The sequence below is a fragment of the Clupea harengus genome, chromosome 6 (genome assembly GCF_900700415.2).
Source record: "Clupea harengus chromosome 6, Ch_v2.0.2, whole genome shotgun sequence".
Lineage (NCBI taxonomy): Eukaryota > Metazoa > Chordata > Actinopteri > Clupeiformes > Clupeidae > Clupea > Clupea harengus.
The window spans coordinates 3,720,252-3,739,205 of NC_045157.1; the positions used below are offsets into that span (position 1 = coordinate 3,720,252).

Genomic DNA, 18,954 nt, shown 5'->3' on the forward strand with positions numbered 1-18,954 from the left:
AATGTTTTAAAAATCGACATGCATCGATAATTGTTTTATCGGTTTAGAATTGATAATCGGTTTTGAATCGATAATCGGTTTAGAATCGAATCGTTGACCACTGAATCGGAATCAAATCGAATCGTGAGGTGCCAAGAGATTCCCACCCCTGCTAACCAGAAACTTTGAGGACTCGTCCAGATTAATCCACACATGAATGCAGGTGATCCAGTTTAACTGTCATGTCAAATAGCCTCAGCTATTTCACTGCGCTCTGTTTGGCACATTACCCCCTCTTATTGATGCTTCCTGCAGTAAATACACAAATGAATATTGGTGATACCGTCAATTGTCACGTACATTCCACGGTGACCTACTTCGCCACATATGATTTTCCAGCTAGATGTAGATGTTTTTTTGTTCTCGGCAGGGACACCTATCGTTTAGAAGAAGACTGCAGTGACTCACACGCACACAAATAAAAGGTTTGGGTGCTGTGTAGGCGTCACCATTGGCGTGCGCAATGACCAATCCGTCAATCGCGTTGGCCCTAACCGGCAAAACCCAGTCAGTAGATGCAGTTGCATTAGCCTTTACTCACCGTTACTCAGCCTATTACCATACCAGCGATAACACCGCAGTGTGAATTTAAACACAAATGGGTCACTATAAAGCGAGGACGTAGTCTGAATAAATCGATGTCCGTGACACACTCACAACCTGTCCCCATTTCTAGTCGATTCTCCCCCATTAGCAACACCAGCCTGAGGATACAGGGGCGACAGTGGTACAGGAGGTAGAGAAGTCGTTTAGTAATCAGAAGGTTGCTAGTTCAATTCCCTGTCGAAGCGTCCTTGAGCAAGACACTGAACCCCTAATTGCTCCTGGTGTGCAGTGTGCCATCAGTGTAAAATGTGTATACATTGTAAGTCGCACATATGTAAGTCGCTTTGGATAAAAGCGTCTGCTAAATGACTAAAATGTAAAAATGGATACAATTCTGGTAGATGGTGGTTCTACTTTTAGAAACATAAAGTTAGCAACACCCATGGCCACTATGAGCTGTAGCCTATACCTGGAGCTAGAGTAAATTACATCGAATCAAACCTAAAACTGATTGCTAATTCTAAACGCAGATACTCCAACATTATTATCCACACTGGTTCAAACGATGTCCACTTATCAAACCATCTATCAAAAAACCTAACCTTCATCCTGATAACCAGGCTATATATAGGTATATATCCAACCTCCCTTGTCAAAAATACTTGAAAAAGCTGCGTTCCCCCTAAAGTTAATGTGTAGTTCACTTTTACACCACTGTCGTAAATACAAATCGCCTTTGAGACCCGCTAATGGACAAAAGTCAAAGGTCACCATTGTGCTTGATTCAGGGCGGCTCAGGCACTGGACTCTGTAAAGTGTATCGTTTTGTCGCTATATAAATAAAATTGAACTGAATAGAAATGTATCCTAAAATTAGACTTAATTAAAATAGCTGTCAGTTGAGTCTGGCTTTAAATGCATGTGTGATGTGAACCCACATGGTACAGGAGGTAGAGAAGCTGTTAGTAATCAGAAGGTTGTTAGTTCAATTCCCTGTCGAAGCGTCCTTGAGCAAGACACTGAACCCCTACTTGCTCCTGATGTGCAGTGTGCCATCACTGTAAATGTAAAAATTTGTATACATCCTTGTAAGTTGCTTTGGATAAAAGCGTCTGCTAAATGACTAAATGAAAAATGAACCCCTGGGTCGTGTTCTTTGCATCTGTCTACAGTGTTGCAGTGTTTAAATGCATGTGTGATGTGAACCCCTGGGTCGTTTTCTTTGCATCTGTCTACAGTGTTGCAGTGTTGGGATTCACCAAAGAAGCCTTTCCTGAGGTAAAGCAAAAACCTGTGAAAGAAGCTTTTCAAAAAACCTGATTTAAAATCATATATTGGTAAACCACTGTGTTTAGACCTTTTCACACCTGACCTGTGACGTGCTTTTGCTTGTAATTTTCAATCTCTCTTAGGTGGTTTCAAACATGAAATCGCAGATAGTGCCCATAGTGTGTATTGCAGCACTGGCTCTCTCAGTGTGTGTTGTCTGTGGCGGGAAGGTTCTGGTGTTTCCTATCGATGGCAGCCACTGGGTCAACATGAACATTCTGATCAAGGAGCTTCATTCTAGGGGGCACACCATCACTGTGTTCAGGTCTTCAGGAAGCTGGTACATCAAAGAGTCATCTCCACACTACAGTTCGATCACCATAGACACTCCGGGGGGGTTCGACGAGGCCTTCTTGAATGAACTCACGTCTCGCCTGATACAGATCCAGGCTGACGGCGAGTCGAGCTGGACACGTCTCCAGGTGGAGTGGGAGCTCATGGTAAAGGGTGCAGAGATGACTCAAATGGAGATCGAGATGCTGTCGAAATTGCTAGACGACCACAAGCTCACACAGTCCCTCAAGGATGCCAAGTACGATCTGGTTTTGGCGGATCCGGTGCAACCATCTGGAGCCATCCTAGCTCATTACCTGAACTTGCCCTTGGTCTTTAATGTCCGGTGGACTGCTCTCGGTGAGGGGCACTTTGCCATAGCTCCTACGCCTCTGTCGTATGTTCCCATGCCTATGATTGAGCTCACAGACAAAATGAACTTTCTTGAAAGGGTTTTAAATGTTCTTTTTTTTGCCTTTTATGAACTTCAAGCCGAGTTTATCCTTCGGCCAATGTATGCTCCTTTTACAAACAAATATTTGGGTCCAGACGTAGATTATTTTCAGTTGATTCAGGGAGCTGATATTTGGCTGATGCGAGTCGACTTTGTGTTTGAGTTTCCACGCCCCACTATGCCTAACGTTGTTTACATGGGTGGGTTCCAGTGTAAGCCAGCAAAGCCCCTTCCTCAAGACCTGGAGGACTTTGTACAGAGCTCTGGAGAACATGGAGTCATCATCATGTCTTTGGGGACGTTAGTCAGTGAACTTCCAAAACGCATAATAGAGGAAATGGCTGCGGCTTTTGCCCAGCTCCCGCAGAAAGTCATCATGAGGTACACCGGAGAAAAACCATCGACCCTTGGCAATAACACCCTGCTGGTCGAGTGGTTGCCTCAGAACGACCTCCTTGGCCATTCAAAGACCAAAGTATTTGTAGCCCATGGGGGAACCAATGGAGTTCAGGAGGCCATATATCATGGCGTCCCAATTCTTGGTGTCCCACTGATGTTTGATCAACCTGACAACCTCTCAAAGATGAGAGCTAAAGGGGCAGCAAAGGTCATGGACATTTTCTCCGTCAACAGAGACAGCTTCCTCCAGGGCTTACAGGAAGTGCTCCATGAGCCGTCCTACAGGGAGAACATGCAGAGGCTCTCCAGGCTGCACAGAGACCAGCCAATGAAGCCCCTGGACCGAGCCATCTTCTGGATTGAGTTTGTAATGAGACACAAAGGTGCTGCTCACCTGCGCACAGAGTCCTACAAGATGCCCTGGTACACCTACCACTCAGTGGACGTCATACTGTTCTTGCTTGCTGTCATGACTACTTTTGTGGCTACTTTTGTTTTTGGGATGAAATTTCTGTGCACCAGGATTTGTTGTAAACGAAAGTCAAAACAAGAATAAAAACTACCTCTTTTTTTTTATCAACATTGATAAAAAAATATATAATAGAAGTGTCATCTGATTAGTTAAACATTTATGGATAATCACTGCAAAGATGAGATAAAATATTAATATAATGTTCAATGACGTAACACTATTACCATCTGATGTCTACAACAATGTGTGTTGCTGGTGATTTATTTTTTGATTTATTTTCTTTCTTTTTTTTTACTATTCTTAATGTTTTATGTTTAAACATAAATTCAGTAAGTGTCTGTGGAGATTCGGCATGATATAAAAATGCCTGAGGGTTTGTTTTTGTCCCTAATCATGCACTGGAATGCAGTGGAATCAAATCTGAAGGACGGCAGATGTGTCACAAAAGAGGTAAAGTGAGTAAAGTTACTCCACCATACTTACCTGCCTGCCTGCCGTGGTCTTGTGTCCTCAGGTTTTCACACACATCTTAATGGCACTTGCGTAAGGTGGATTTGCATTTTGGCATTTATTTTCAAATTAAATCATTCTCTTTCATCAGCTGCTGAATGGATTGTAATCGACCTCACTTGTATGTTGTTTTCAGTAGAATGTCTACAAAATGAATAAATCAAAATGTGCATTTTAGGACATGCATATGTACAAACCTGAGAAGGTACCTTTGCCCCAGTTTGTTTCATAACACCCTAGTTATCTCCAGTAGATAAATAAGGCAAGCTGATAAATATAGACTCTCACTGTCCTCAGCGGACAAGAGTTAATATGAAGGAAGGTGTTTATATAATCAATATAAGTAGTACAATTATTCTTCACCAGAAAAGCTATATTTTATGTACTACTATAAATCTGCTCCCATCTCGGTTACCAGATTCCACCTCAAGGGTGCATACAAACTGCTGTGTGTGTGTGTGTGTGTGAGTGTGTGCATACAAACTGCTGAATGGCCTTCATACAGTACATGGCCGCGGTGAGCACTCACTGGATTGGGCCTCAAAATTCAGCTAAAAGAGAACAGCTGTGTCACTCCCGTTGCTGAACTTTAAAGCCTTTATTTTAAACATGTAAATGTACATTTGTCTTTTTACACATACAAAGCAGCATTGGATTGGACGTGGAAAGATGAGTTCATTTTAACTAAAGAAAGTGCTTATCCTGGAGTAGCAGGCTCAAGTTGAGTATGCATTATGAGTGGTACGAGTTTTCTCAACGGTTTCTGGCTAATTTGACCATGAGGAACAAAACTAGGGTGCTGTCGTTTACTGTAACCCGAGCGAACATCAAGATTTTGCCACGCCCTTTTAGCCGTGTCCAGCGCATCTGTATCTCAGCTTCTGAAGGTCGTAGACACTTGAATCTGGTCTCAAAAGGACCGGAATATGGATGTTTATATACACCCTATGAAAGTTTCTAAGCTCTAAAACCTTCACTTTTCGAGATTTTCAAGAAAAAACAATCTTTTGAAATTCGCGTGGGGCGCAAAAAGTACTCCACTAGCAGGCTCAAGTTGAGTATGCATTATGAGCGGCACGACTTTTGTCAACGATTTCTGGCTAATTTGACCATGAGGAACAAAACTAGGGTGCTAGCTCATAATGCATACTCAACTTGAGCCTGCTAGTGGAGTATTAATTGTGTGCATTGATGTACTGCTGAAACCTGCACCTCCCTCATCAGAGTGAGCTTATTAGAAGTGTAACACAAGTACTCAAGCACCACATAATGATGTAATCTGATCCTTGAAGAACAGGCCAGGTAAACCAGTTCTACACCAAGCCTATCCAGCAGTTAGGTAATTTACAGACTAAGATATCAGAAGTCAGAAAACAAGACACAGTAAGATGGCATGGTGGCAAAATGAAATGATCAACAAGCCAGAGTATAGTATATCGTTTAATGGGAGATGCAAGAGACCAGTAAATTAGTCCGGAGATTTGGACTCAGAAGTATGTTGATTGCAGTCCTTCCACATGTAAGATGACACCATCATAGCTATACGAGAGGTAAACAATAGTCTGTGTGTCTACAGACAACACAAATGACTCTAAGCTAAGCACTTAGGAGTGGGGAGACACACACAAACACTCACACACTCACACACACACACACACATACACACCGAGCTAAGCACTTAAGAAGTGGGGAGACACACACAAACACTCACACACTCACACTCACACACACACACACACACACACACCACTTCACAGATAACCAAACCAAACAACCCGACACCTAAAATCCTTCAAAATTGCACATAGAAAAAACAAAGGGAAGCATAGTGTGGTTGAATAATCACATTTATAGAGGTCACATCTCTGACCTGATCAGTCACAACAGTGTGTTCTCAGTCCCAATGGTTCAACATACATTCAAACAAATAGCCTAATCACTGAGAACACATTACATTCAGTCACTAAGCAGGCAGTTGCAATAAGTCTACATTTGTGGCAAACGCCTGCAGAGACATTGTCATGTACGTAACAAGCAGCCTGGCATTCCAGGTTAATGGCGTTTCCAACAGGCAAAGTCCCAAGTGAGATCTGATGTGTTTGGATCGGCTATTAACCACCAACCTCGCCAGCTCTGCTAAGGCAAAGCGCCCTTTTAGCTTCAAATGCTCAGTGGCTTTCAGCTGAAGACTAATATTTGGACTCACAGGGAAGGTCATTGCAGTAAGAGCAAGGCTAGTATACAGAAAGCCTCTCTGGGTGGATACAAGCAGTAGCGCTACTTTGATTTTGTGCTGCGGTATGACCAGCAACCAGACAAAAATAGCATTGACTGTGGCATGTAAACACACCCTTTAACATTCTAGTCGCCTATGTACAGATCATTTTGCAGTCGTAGTTTTGCAAACTTACTTCATAGATCAACTTTTATTTACAAAAAAAACCCTCAGTTGTGACTGACTTTGGGCAGCATAAAATACTTTCCAGTACTTAAAGTGGGGTTTCCCTGAATTGATACACGTGTGACTGTTGGACAACAGACACAGTTCACAGCCTACACAGAACCCCTCAGCTGAGAACCAATGAAACGCTCCTGATCGTTAGCAGGGCCGTCCGTCAGCTGTGGGAGTGGTGTGTGTGTGTGTGTGTGTGTGTGTGTGTGTGTGTGTGTGTGTGTGTGTGTCTGTGTGTGTGTGTGGGAGTGGTGTGTAGGGGCCATCCGTAAGCTGTGGGAGTGGTGTGTAGGTAGGGAGGGGAAGCATAGCAGTACGATAAGGGAAGATTTGCAAGGGGATCCCTATTTCCAAAAGATATTATTTAAATAGTAATAAAAAAAGTTATTTGAACAGATTTGTTGACAAGCTACATTCCTGGTTTGTTAGTAACATTAGTTCAGTGCAGTAGTTGAGTCCATCTTTCTTCTGAGACTCAATGAATAATGAACTTCCTTTTTCATTTAAAACAAGTCCTTATCCTGTAATTATATTATATTATACTGGCCTATTATTTATAAATCTACATTAGTCATTTATATTTACATTTATATTAATATTAATATTTAGTATCTATTCATATTAGTCTTGTTTTGACTTGTATCTGCAACAAATCCTGGTGCACAGAAATTTCATTCCAAAAACAAAAGTAGCCACAAAAGTAGTCATGACAGCAAGCAAGAACAGTATTACGTCCACTGAGTGGTAGGTGTACCAAGGCATTTTGTAGGACTCTGTGCGCAGGTGAGCAGCACCTTTGTGTCTCATTACAAACTCAATCCAGAAGAGGGCTCGGTCCAGGGGCTTCATTGGCTGGTCTCTGTGCAGCCTGGAGAGCCTCTGCATGTTCTCCCTGTAGGACGGCTCATGGAGCACTTCCTGTAAAGCCTGGAGGAACACCCCTCTGTCCAAAGAGGCAATGTCCACTACGGTCGCCACACCTTTAGCTTGCATTTTGGAAAGATTGTCTGCTTGATCAAATATCAAGGGAATGCCAACTATTGGCACCCCATGGTAGATGGCTTCTAGGATACCATTGGTGCCCCCATGAGACACAAAGACCTTGACCTTGGGATGTCCTAATAGGTCATTCTGAGGCAACCACTTCACCAGTAAGGTGTTGTTTCCCAGAGCAGATGGTCTGTCGCCAGGGTATCTCCAAATTACTTTCTGTGGCAGCTGAGCAAATGCAACAGCTATCTCATCAGCAATATCCCTCGGAAGCTGCCCCACCAAGGTACCCAAAGACATGATGATGACCCCATGTTCTCCAGAGCTCTGTACAAAGTCCTCCAGGTCTTGAGGAAGGGGCTTTGCTGGCTTACACTGGAACCCACCCATGTAAACAACGTTAGGCATAGTGGGGCGTGGGAACTCAAACACAAAGTCGACTCTCATCAGCCAAATGTCTGCCGCCTGAAATAGCTCAAAGTAGTCTACGTCTGGACCAAAGTACCTGTTAACCAAGGCCGAATAGGGCGGCCCAACAGTACGGCGGTAAAGAAACATCCTGAAGCCATACATGAGAAAGTTGCGTACTCTCTGAACAAAAGTCATTTGATCGGTCAGTTTGGCCACGGGGAATGGAACATACGAAGGCGGCGAGGGAGCGATGGCAAAATGACCCTCGCCGTGCACCGTCCACCGCACGTTAAAGATGAGTGGCAGTTTGAGGTAGTGGGCCAGTACCACTCCTCCGCCGTTGGCAGGGTCTGTTAAAACCAAGTCGTACCTGGCGTCCTGAAGAGCCTGCACCAGCTCAGGGTCCCCCAGCATCTGTGCCACCATCTCACAGACCTTGTGGTGAACCTCCGAGAACTTCTCCTTGAGCTCCATGTCCAAAGCGAGCCGAGTCCAAACGGAGGATCCCTCCCTTTGAATCTGCAGCTGTCTGGACACGAATGAGCTGAAGAAAGCCTCATCTGCTCCGGCAGCGATGTCTATGGTGAGCGAGGTATAGTAGGGGGAGTGCTCCTGGATGTACCAGCTGTCTGCGGGTCGGACGACCGTCACACCGTGGCCGTGCGCATGGAGCTCCTCGATCAGCACCTTCATGTTTACCCAGTGGCTTCCATCTTGTGGAAATACCAGTACCTTTCCACTGAGGGTCAGCGGAATTAGAAGCGTCAGAAGACAGATGGAGAGGTCTACTGATGGCGTCATGTCCTTAACAGCTCATCTGTTTCCCCCTAAAGCATGTCCAAACAGACACAGACATAAAAACACAGACACATACACACACAAACACAAACAAACACATACACACAAGAGAAAGATTAAAAATCATATTCCAACCTAGGCTTTCAGCTCCAAAACAAATGTATGGCCGGCTAAAACAGAACATCAATTTGAATGCAATGTAATGAGTGGCAGTAGCATTCAGAGTAAAGGGCCACAACTACTACAAATTGGACTCTGACTACTGTCCATTCTCTGTGCTTAAATCTAATGTCTTAATGCACCTGGTAAATGAAGTATGGCCCCATTGTATTAACCCTTCATTAATAATGGATTATATTATTAATAAAACAAATTATTGTTCTCCTGTTACTTAACATGGTTTGTAAATAACATTACAAATTCAAACATTTTTCTTAAGATGGCACACATGTTTATGTTTTTTTTTTACCCTTGACAACATGGAATGGTTAAGTCCCTTGACGAATTATCAGCAGTGTTGAGACTTGAAAAATGTGGGATGCTATGCTAAACAAAGATAACCAATCTGAACACTCTACAGACTACAACAGTGTTAACTTGAACAGTCTTTGATGATGCAAGGCCTAATTTCTGTGTGCCGCTAATCATTACTGGTCATCACTCAGTCCCATATGCAAGTGCACGCACACACACAATTGCAGTGTATTTGAAATAACACTATTGAAAAAGACCCTCCCACTCCCACTATGATTACTTTAAAGAAACATTAAATATCCTTAATGTTAATCATTGTTCATAGATTCAGGGACAGTTATGGGGCTTAACTACCACATCATAGAGGAAGTAATAAAGTACTTTCAAGTTAAACTACAACATATACAAAAGTGTGGCATTCCAGATGACATTACGGTGACCCTCTGTCGTAATATCGACCCTAAAGTTTTTCGTGGTTCTTCACGCTATACAACAGAGTGGAAGTGTTGTTGAAATTATTCTAACATTCAACTAGTACAGTAGTAGAACGTTTCTATACGAAAATAGAGAAGGCTAGGTCAAGCTAACGGCTTACAAGTCCCTGTATCCTTAGGCTACAGAGTACACGTTTTCGACAAATATCTCGCATGAAAGAACTTACCTTTATTATATTCACACGTCAGTTACAACCCATATCAGAGAAAAGTCTATTTAGTGCAAATATCGCTGATGTGCCAACATCTGAAAAATGAACACTTCCTTGATTGGCATAATGAAAGAAATCCATCTGACGACGTGGAGTTTGAGGAAGCGACACAGCGCTGCTCTGCGCTCGCTGAAATGCATGCCCTGCTTTATGCTGTCAAAATTCTCTCCCAAAAGCGACGAGTGCTTTTGAAGCCACCGTCACGTTATGCACGTTAACTCTTTGTTGGCTACTTGAGTTTCACAAAACTGAACGTATGAAAAAGTTGACACGGTGAACGTTCCACTTGAGATTTGCCTCAGTTTCCATACACTTTATTGGCCTTTCCTGATTCCCACCAAAAGTAAATAATTCCGTTTTATTCAGTAAGCCTACTTAAGATCAGTTCTTTAATTTAATTCAGATCAAAATATAATAACTGGTCAGTGTCGAGGGACAACAGTGGGTCAAACTCAAATACACTTTGAAAGTTACATTATGCAGGCGCAAACAAGATGGTGAGACTAAATAGACTAAATACACCTTTGTTTTCTTCAAAGACTAAATTGGTAATCCAGACCCCTTTGATTCTTTCTAATCGGATGACCCTTGGTGATCACAGTATACCCAAATCACTTTTCTGTAAAAAGCGTAGCACACTTTTTAGACAAGATATTTTATACCTTTCTATTACAGTCATACATTTCTCAGACTTTTTACTTTTCATAATTTGCTCTTTATTAAAATGAGTAATACAAAATGGCAGCCGTTACAGTAGTATGCATGTTCTGTTTGCGATTGTAAACCTTTTAATCTACCTTATTTTTTATTTTATTACACAGGCGTAACAAATACCTGATAACAGCCAAAATAATCAAAACTATCAAGGACAAAACAGCAACCAAAAACAGTACTACATCCACTGAGTGGTAGGCGTACCAGGGCATCTTGTAGGACTCTGTGCGCAGGTGAGCAGCACCTTTGTGTCTCATTACAAACTCAATCCAGAAGAGGGCTCGGTCCAGGGGCTTCATTGGCTGGTCTCTGTGCAGCCTGGAGAGCCTCTGCATGTTCTCCCTGTAGGACGGCTCATGGAGCACTTCCTGTAAGCCCTGGAGCAGAGTGCCTTTTTCTAGCGTAGCAACAGAGAGTATTGTTGCCCCACCTCTTACTTTCAGCCTGAGAAGGTTGTCATACTGGTCGAAGAACAGAGGTATACCCACAACTGGAACGCCATGATAAAGAGCTTCCTGCACTCCATTTGTTCCTCCATGGGCCACAAAGAGTTTTATTTTGGGGTGTCCCAGAATATCATTCTGTGGCATCCAGTCAACCAGCAGGGTGTTGTTGCCCAGGGTCGAAGGTCTTTCTCCAGTGTACTTCCAAATGACTTTCTGGGGCAACTCAGCAAAAGCAGCAGCTATTTCTTCAGTAATATCACTCGGAAGTTGACTGACAAATGTCCCCAAAGACATGAGAATGACTCCATGTTCTCCAGAGCTCTGTACAAAGTCCTCCAGGTCTTGAGGAAGGGGCTTTGCTGGCTTACACTGGAACCCACCCATGTAAACAACGTTAGGCATAGTGGGGCGTGGGAACTCAAACACAAAGTCACCCCGCATCAGCCAGAGATCTGCAGACTGCATAAGCATGTAGAAATCACTGTGTGGACTCAGGTACTTCTCACACACCCCTTGGTATACTGGTCTCAGAGTCAAGCGATCTTGGATGACCACAGCTCCAAAGTAAAGCATGTTTTTGACTCTCTCTATGAAAGTCATCTTGTCTGAAAAGCCCGACCCAGTCAGTGGGATGTATGACACAGGTGAAGGGGCGACAGCAAAGTGGCCCTCTCCTACTGGTAACCAGCGCACATTATAGACAAGAGGAAGATGAAGGTAATGGGCCAACACAGTCCCACCACCCCAGCAGGGATCTGTGAGCAGTATATCATAGTGACAGTCCTGGAGGCTTTTGACTAGCTCTGGGTTCTCAAGTATGTTCACAATCATCTCTTTCAAGGTGACGTGAGCCTCCTTCAGTTTCTTAAACATCTCAACCAACAAGGTCACGAAGACAAACAAGGAACTATGCCCCCTCTGGATGTTAATGGTCTCCGTAACGATTTTTGCAATAAATTCCTCGTCCAAGCTAGCGCTCACTGGAACAGTGATGGTGTTATAGGATGAGGAATTCTCTTTGATATACCAGCTTTTGTCTGAGCGCAGTACTGTGATGTCGTGTCCTTTGGAGTGCAAACCTTCGATGAGGATGTTCATGTTCACCCAGTGGCTTCCCTCCACTGGATAAACGAGCACCTTTCCCCCGTGACAGGTGTGTAACGTCAGGCATAGGAGCGAGGACAAAATGGCTAATGACAACATCTGGGCACTACCTATAAAAAATAAAAACACATCTCTGTCATACTGATTGATGTGAGATGGCACCAGTAGCATCACCATCATGCTTCATAGGTCTGTTGTTTGCAAAGAGAATGGTCAGAAAATTGCACAATGTATGGGTCTGTTTTATTTCTGCATAAAACAAGCTAAGCTAAATTTTTGTCTGCAAATACAGTCATACCGTCATAAAGTGAACAGCCAGAATGATTTACTTTGTTTTGCTCGGACAATACAGCCATAGAGCTCTTCTAATAGGAAGTTTAACACCCATGTTTGTCCCTTAACCACGTAGCCTACTTGGAATACCTCCAGATGTGCAATTAACATGGTAGCTTAACATAAACAACGCGCAAACTACATTCGGTATAAACACGAGAATAAACTGCCACTAAAGTGTACGCTGGCTAAGTGTACTTTGGACTACAGCAAGCAACTTTTTTCCATATAACAAAATAATATGGGACGGGCTCGCAATGAAAGATTGATGTCCATTTCTTGAGCTGACAGACAAAGTATAAACATACCGCCGCTAATTGTCTCTCACAGTTAATTATCAACCTTACAATATTGATTGTAGGCCATTTAAGACAGTAGGCTAAGATAACACCAGCTTCCCATGCAGGGGCAGCGATAACCAGATCACTGCAGACTCACTCAGATGAAATGCCTTGATTAAATGGCAGTATTACGTCTCATGAAGCTACAAACAAAACTTTTCCATTGACAACGTACCATTACTTTTTCTCATCCTTCCATGTAGACCATACAATCTCACCTGTTGCTCATTCCATTCTTCTATTTTGTATTGTCTTAGCCTATATTGCCTACAATCTTATAAAAATAAAGTAGGCTAAGTGTAGCTAACGGCTTACAAGTCCATATATCCTTGACTAGGCTGCAGAGACACGTTTCCGACAAATATCTTGCATAAAAGAACGTACCTTTAATATATTCACACGTCAGTGAACAATTCAGATCAGGGGAAAGTCTATTTAGTGCAAATGTCGCTGATGTGCCAACATCTGAAAAATGAACACTTCCTTGATTGGCATGATAAAGACATTAATCTAACAACAAGGACTGTGAGGCCACTGCGCTGCTCTGCGCTCACTGAAATGCATGCCCTGCTTTATGCTGTCAAAATTCTCTCCCAAAAGCGCCGTGTGCTTTTGAAGCCACCGTCACGTTATGAAACGTTAACTCTTTGTTGGCTAATTCAGTTTCACAAAACTAGAGCCACTCACGTATTTCCGTAGAAACGACACAGGTTACTTGGTTATTTAGGTTATTTGCCTAAACGTATGAAAAAGTTGACACCATCAACGTTCCACGTGAAATTTTGCTCAGTATCCATACACTTTATTGGCTCTTCTTAATTCCCACCAAAAGTCAATAATTCGGTAGGCTTACTTAAGATCAGATACAAATAAAATATCGGGTCAGCGTCAAAGACAACAGAGGGTCAAACTCAAATACACTTCGAAAGATACATTATGCTGGCCCAAACAAGACGATAAGACTAAATACACCTTTGCAAGAAGCAAAGCATAGCATACTTTTTTGACAAGATATTTGATATACCTTTATATTACAGTCATACACTTTTCAGACGTATTACTTTTCATAAATTACTCTTCATTAAAATAGATTAAAAAAAAATGACAGCTGTTGTACATGTGATATGAGCTGTAAGGGGGAGCCCCACAGCTCTATCTAAATAGCCAGACTACGCCACCCGGGGAGTTTCACCCAGATAACATTAAACTAGACTTCAATTAGGCACACCAGCCATTAAAACACAGGTTAAAACACACCACACAGGAGTCGTGAATCCCATAATCATCTGTTTATTAGAAAAAACTTAATATCATAAAGTATGATAAGTATGCTGCCATGAGTGTAACGCTTTCTCTCTCTCAGTCACGCATGCATCCCTGGATGTCAATATGTCGAAAGACCAGGGCTCATGGACTCTCCATTTATCACTACGTCAACCTCCCTCTACCATCTTAGGAGGCCATTGTGCTGGCTGAAACAGCTCCTGAACACATTTACATTTAGTCATTTAGCAGACGCTTTTATCCAAAGCGACGTACAAAGAAGAGAACAATCAAGCTACGAGCAATAGAGACCTGTAACAATAAATACTACTTTACATAAGAAATAAAAAGTGCAGGAATGTAACTACTGTAAGTGCGAGTTAAGTACTAGTTAGAGGAGATAGCATTGGAGGAAAGATAAGGAGAGGTACAGGAAGGAAGAGGAGGGAGAGTTTGATTTGACTGCAGGGGCTGAGTCTGAAACAGCAGTCTTTAATGACACCTTCCAATCCCAGTCATAGGCATAGTCACGCATGCACGCGTGACCACACACACAGACACACTCTCTTCAGCATGTGAGCAGCATGTAAACACAGTGTGGGCTCATCGTATTATAAGAGCTCTTTGGGCTATGCTTTGCTCGGAGAATGAAGCCATAGAACTCTTCTAATAGGAGGTTTAACACCCAGGTTTGTCACTTAACCACGAAGCCTACTTTGAATACCCCCCAGATGTGCAATTAACATGGTAGCGTAACATAAGCGATAACATAAAAAACATCGCACAAACTACATAAACACGAGAATAAACTGCCATTAAAAGTGGACGCTGGCTAAGTGTACTTTCGACTACAGCACGCAACATTTCCCCATATTGCACAATAGTGTGGGACGGGCTATATGTAATGAATGTTATGTTCATGTCCATTTCCTGAGCTGACAGACAAAATACAAACATAACTTTTATCGGTTCAGCTAACATTGTAAACAACCCAACCTTAAAACGACGAACGAGAACAATTATATCCCATCGTCCTTGAGGTCTGTTTCAGGCTTACAGGACTTACTTACTTCGGAGTAAACGGATTCACTCGGTCGCAGGACAAACCATAACCCCGCCAGGCAAGTGATTATCGTTATGTAAATCATCTTTGAACACCCACTCCACACGACACGAAAGTTTAACCCCACGTTTCCCAGACTGGAGGACAGTGCTGGAGGACAGTAGATAGAGAGGATCTTTGTAAATAGTAGAATATTTACGTCACTATTATACTAGATATTTGTTATAAATAGACCCCTACACCACACTTATCATATTTTGGCATATAACATATCAATGAATGGACATAGTGGTGATATAGGAATTCAAACACAAAGCTGACTTTGCACTTGCAGAAACTCATAGAAATCTACCTTGGGGTGCAAGACACTTATCACAGATATGTTGATGCTGCAGTTTTAACAAAAACCTTTGGTCGGCGTCAGTTTGTTAGATAACACATTTGTCAAAGAGGCCTGTGCTTGTCAGTGGATTGTAGGATAAAGGTAGGGTGACCAGATTTTAGTTTGTGAAAAAGAGGACACTTCAGCGTAGACGGGGTGGGGGGGGGGGGTTGGTTGGATGGATAGTGTATAGCACAGTGGCGTAAGGTAGTTACCACAGGCCCTAGTGCACGCTATTATCAAGGGCCCTAGTGCATGCTAGTTACTAGTTAAGAGGCGCGCGCGCACACACACACACACACCGTTAGGCGTATATGTATATATATATATATATATATATTAGTGCTGTCAAACGATTAAAATATTTAATCGCGATTAATCGCATTTATGTCATAGTTAACTCAAAATTAATCGCGATTAATGGCAAATTTTTATCTATTCTAAATGTCCCTTCGTTTATTTATTTTTTCCATCATTTTATTTTTATTTCAATAATATATCAACATGGAAAAGTGGATTGGCTTGCTTTATGCAAATGTTTTATTTTATTGAAAACCAACATTGCCAAATAGGGCGGTACAAAATAAAATTATAAAGTGCACATTTCAGGTAAACAAGGACCCTATAGTGCAGTTAAACCATGGCTTAATATTTTCTTTTTTTTAAGTTTGCTGGGAACATAGCAGTCAGGCCTCTTATTTCAGAAACAATGAACCTTAACAGTTAGGTTACCAATAAAAGGTAAGCCTACTACTTCTTTGCTTTCAGCCAGCTGCCTGTTGACATTTTCAGACAACAGTGAAGCTTGCTTCTTTTGCACAACACAACTTTTAAAAGTAAACTTTCCATTCAGAAGTTTTTTATCATCCATTTCGCCGTATCGCGCTCACCATTCACTCAAACCGTAACGTTAGCCTACTACACAGTTTGCGATAAAAAAAATTACGGCGTTAAAATGGGTTTGCGTTAACGCCGTTAATAACGCGTTAAACTGACAGCACTAATATATATATATGTAACAGGTTAGAAATGCAGTTTGAAATAATTGCACAAGATAGTCTGTTACCTGTATTTCAGTTTCTTTTTAATCTTTTACTTTGATATCACAAGCACACTGGTATTGGGGGTCTCTGGTAGCCCCCCCTGTCTCCCCCTGTTTTGTTCCTCTCTCCCCCCTTCCTCTTTCCTGTTTGGTATATGCTGGGAATGAGGTAGGTGGTTGAGTTTAGTGGGATAAACAATCTGATAAATATTGCCTTTAAAAATAGTCATCTAGGTTCTTATATATCTTCTTATAACTTATTATTATTATATGTATTATACATCTGAACTATTTATATGAAATATCCCTCTGACATATTGTTTATATGTTTTTCCTTTTGTTACATGTGGGGGCTAGCATTGACAGTGGAGCTAGTATACGGGAGCTCACCAAACTGTGTGTCTGTTGGTGTGCTTTCACAGGTGTGATACGGTTTTGACTTATCTTTTTTTAATGTATATATTACATGTCTGTTCTTATTTTGCCTGTTTGGTATATCCTGGGAATGAGCATTGACAGTGGAGCTAGTATACGGGAGCTCACCAAACTGTTGGTGTGCTTTCACAGAAATAAACATCCATCTCAGCAACTGTTGTCCACGGGTCACATATATTAATACACAACGCAGAAGTTACATCATATATATATGATAGTTAAACTTTCCTATGTTGTTATTATGTATAATCCATTGTATGCTTGTGTAAGAGACACAAGTGTAATGCTGAAAGAATGTGTTCTGTGAAACGCTCTTGCTGCAATAAACACATACTGATTTCATGCTTGTGCGAGACATATTCTGAGCTAAAGGCCAGTTGTGGTTGAAACCACACCAGCACTTGTATAAAAGCTGGCTGCGCCCAGCTGCACTTTGGAGTCATGTGCATGATCTTGTTCGTGTCATCTCTCCCCTTTTGCAAAAGATAAAGCTGGTCTCTGTCTCATTAATATTAACTTCTTAATATTCATTTTCTAACAATATATATTACCAACAATGTGTTACAGGTTCTTTAAAAACACTGATGAAAAGCACGATTTGTTGCACACACAGCAGTTTACCCACATCTGAAAAACACATACACAATCAAACAGGCGCTCGGCGGCGACCTGACTCCGCAATTATAACAACCTGTTAAATAGGTGCACGGCAGCTTGAATTATAGCAGCTGTGCAGGAGACGTTATTGCTATGTCCCTGTTGTAGTGGTCATCAGCTATGACAAGGCAAAACATCTGTCTGACCACTACAACAGGGACATAGCAAATAGCGTTTCTTGCACAACTCCTATCATGCAGGGCCTGTTCTAGAGCAGATTGCTCAGCAGTCCTCAGTCTCCCAATTTGCCAAGAGGCTGATTGTGGATTATCACTCCGTAACATCCACCTTCGGTAAGGTGTGCACTGCCCTGCTGTTGTTTCTGACATCTGTGACAGTGGCAACAGCCGAATGATCCTTTTCCAAAAGACCTACCTGAGGGGCAGCTTGGGTAGGAGAGGCTGAATGGGCTGGCTATCCTGTCCATTGAAAAAGCCTACCATGCATCACCACCTTTATGTTTGAAAGGCATCGTTAGGCTTGCATGTGTGCTTTGCCTCTGGCTGTGCTCAGTCAGCCTGTCGGTCTTGACGTTCAGATTTTGCGCCTAAATTAGCTATATCGTATCGTCTCGTCACATGATCAAATAGAGACTTGACATTGGACAACAAAATATATATATTACCCAGCAATCATCATTGCATATCTGTATATGACAACAATACCAACGAAAATAAGAAATTATTCATTTAATTGAATGGATTTGTAATAGTTTCCATAGTTTATGTAGGATAAGCATATCATTGTGTTATAGATTTTCCTTCCACAAAATAATAAAAACCATGACAGAGATAGGTTTGCCATTTCGAGGGTATAAATTGCATAAGGTACTCCGGAATCTTTAGAATAATTCATCTTAGATCACGGGTGTGTTACCATAGAGATACTAACAGGTAGCCACTTTTCATAAATACTAGTTTGTGAAAGACCCAGAGAAAAGCAACACAGATTTTGGAATCCCTGCCGGACGCATTTTTTAGGTCTCAAAAAGAGGACATGTCCGGGTAAAAGAGGACGTCTGGTCACCCTAATAAAGGTGAAGGTGCAACTGCTAAATGTCTTGGGTAGCCACCCAAAGATGAGCTTTTCTGACATCAGGTACATCAGGCTGAGGAGTTGTGTTAGGCCAGGGAAACGTGTTCTCTTGTGGGGACCGCTGTAGAACCGTTACACACTCAAACACACATACACACATTCTATCTCACTCACATTCATGTCACACTCACACACATGCTATAGTGCTCTCTCTCTCTCTCTCTCTCTCTCTCTCTCAGAGACACTCAAACACACATACACACATTCTATCTCACTCACATTCATG

The 18,954-nt window shown here is 42.1% G+C and overlaps 3 protein-coding genes and 1 long non-coding RNA gene across 11 annotated transcripts; 2 read left to right on the forward strand and 2 right to left on the reverse strand.

The window, feature by feature from the left end:
• Window positions 1-2,027: 2,027 nt before the first annotated feature.
• On the forward strand, window positions 2,028-4,223 carry LOC122132950 (UDP-glucuronosyltransferase 2A3-like). Its single transcript, XM_042707988.1, has one exon. The coding sequence runs from the start codon at window positions 2,124-2,126 to the stop codon at window positions 3,594-3,596; it is 1,473 nt and encodes a 490-aa protein (XP_042563922.1). The 5' UTR covers window positions 2,028-2,123; the 3' UTR covers window positions 3,597-4,223.
• Window positions 4,224-6,997: 2,774 nt separating this feature from the next.
• On the reverse strand, window positions 6,998-15,197 carry LOC105888961 (UDP-glucuronosyltransferase 2A1-like). Of its 4 annotated transcripts, none has more exons than XM_042707985.1 (2): window positions 15,125-15,197; window positions 6,998-8,702 (listed from the first exon to the last, which is right to left on the reverse strand). In XM_042707985.1, the coding sequence occupies exon 2, from the start codon at window positions 8,674-8,676 to the stop codon at window positions 7,096-7,098; it is 1,581 nt and encodes a 526-aa protein (XP_042563919.1). In that variant the 5' UTR covers window positions 8,677-8,702; window positions 15,125-15,197; the 3' UTR covers window positions 6,998-7,095. The 4 variants fall into 4 exon arrangements, with proteins under 4 accessions (XP_042563919.1, XP_042563920.1, XP_042563921.1 ...); XM_042707986.1 differs by having other exon boundaries at window positions 15,121-15,185; XM_042707987.1 differs by having other exon boundaries at window positions 15,117-15,180.
• Window positions 10,224-15,185, reverse strand: LOC105888950 (UDP-glucuronosyltransferase 2A1-like). 5 transcript variants are annotated; one of them, XM_012814710.3, is made up of 2 exons: window positions 15,125-15,185; window positions 10,224-12,227 (listed from the first exon to the last, which is right to left on the reverse strand). In XM_012814710.3, exon 2 carries the CDS (start codon window positions 12,214-12,216, stop codon window positions 10,642-10,644), a length of 1,575 nt encoding a protein of 524 aa, XP_012670164.2. In that variant the 5' UTR covers window positions 12,217-12,227; window positions 15,125-15,185; the 3' UTR covers window positions 10,224-10,641. The 5 variants fall into 5 exon arrangements, with proteins under 5 accessions (XP_012670164.2, XP_031424631.2, XP_031424634.1 ...); XM_031568771.2 differs by having other exon boundaries at window positions 15,121-15,178; XM_031568774.2 differs by having other exon boundaries at window positions 15,117-15,170.
• Window positions 15,198-16,683: 1,486 nt separating the features above from the next.
• On the forward strand, window positions 16,684-17,389 carry LOC116220740. The gene is made up of 3 exons (XR_004163829.1): window positions 16,684-16,710; window positions 16,899-16,963; window positions 17,109-17,389. It is a non-coding gene; the product is annotated as an uncharacterized LOC116220740 (long non-coding RNA).
• The last annotated feature ends 1,565 nt before the right edge of the window (window positions 17,390-18,954 follow it).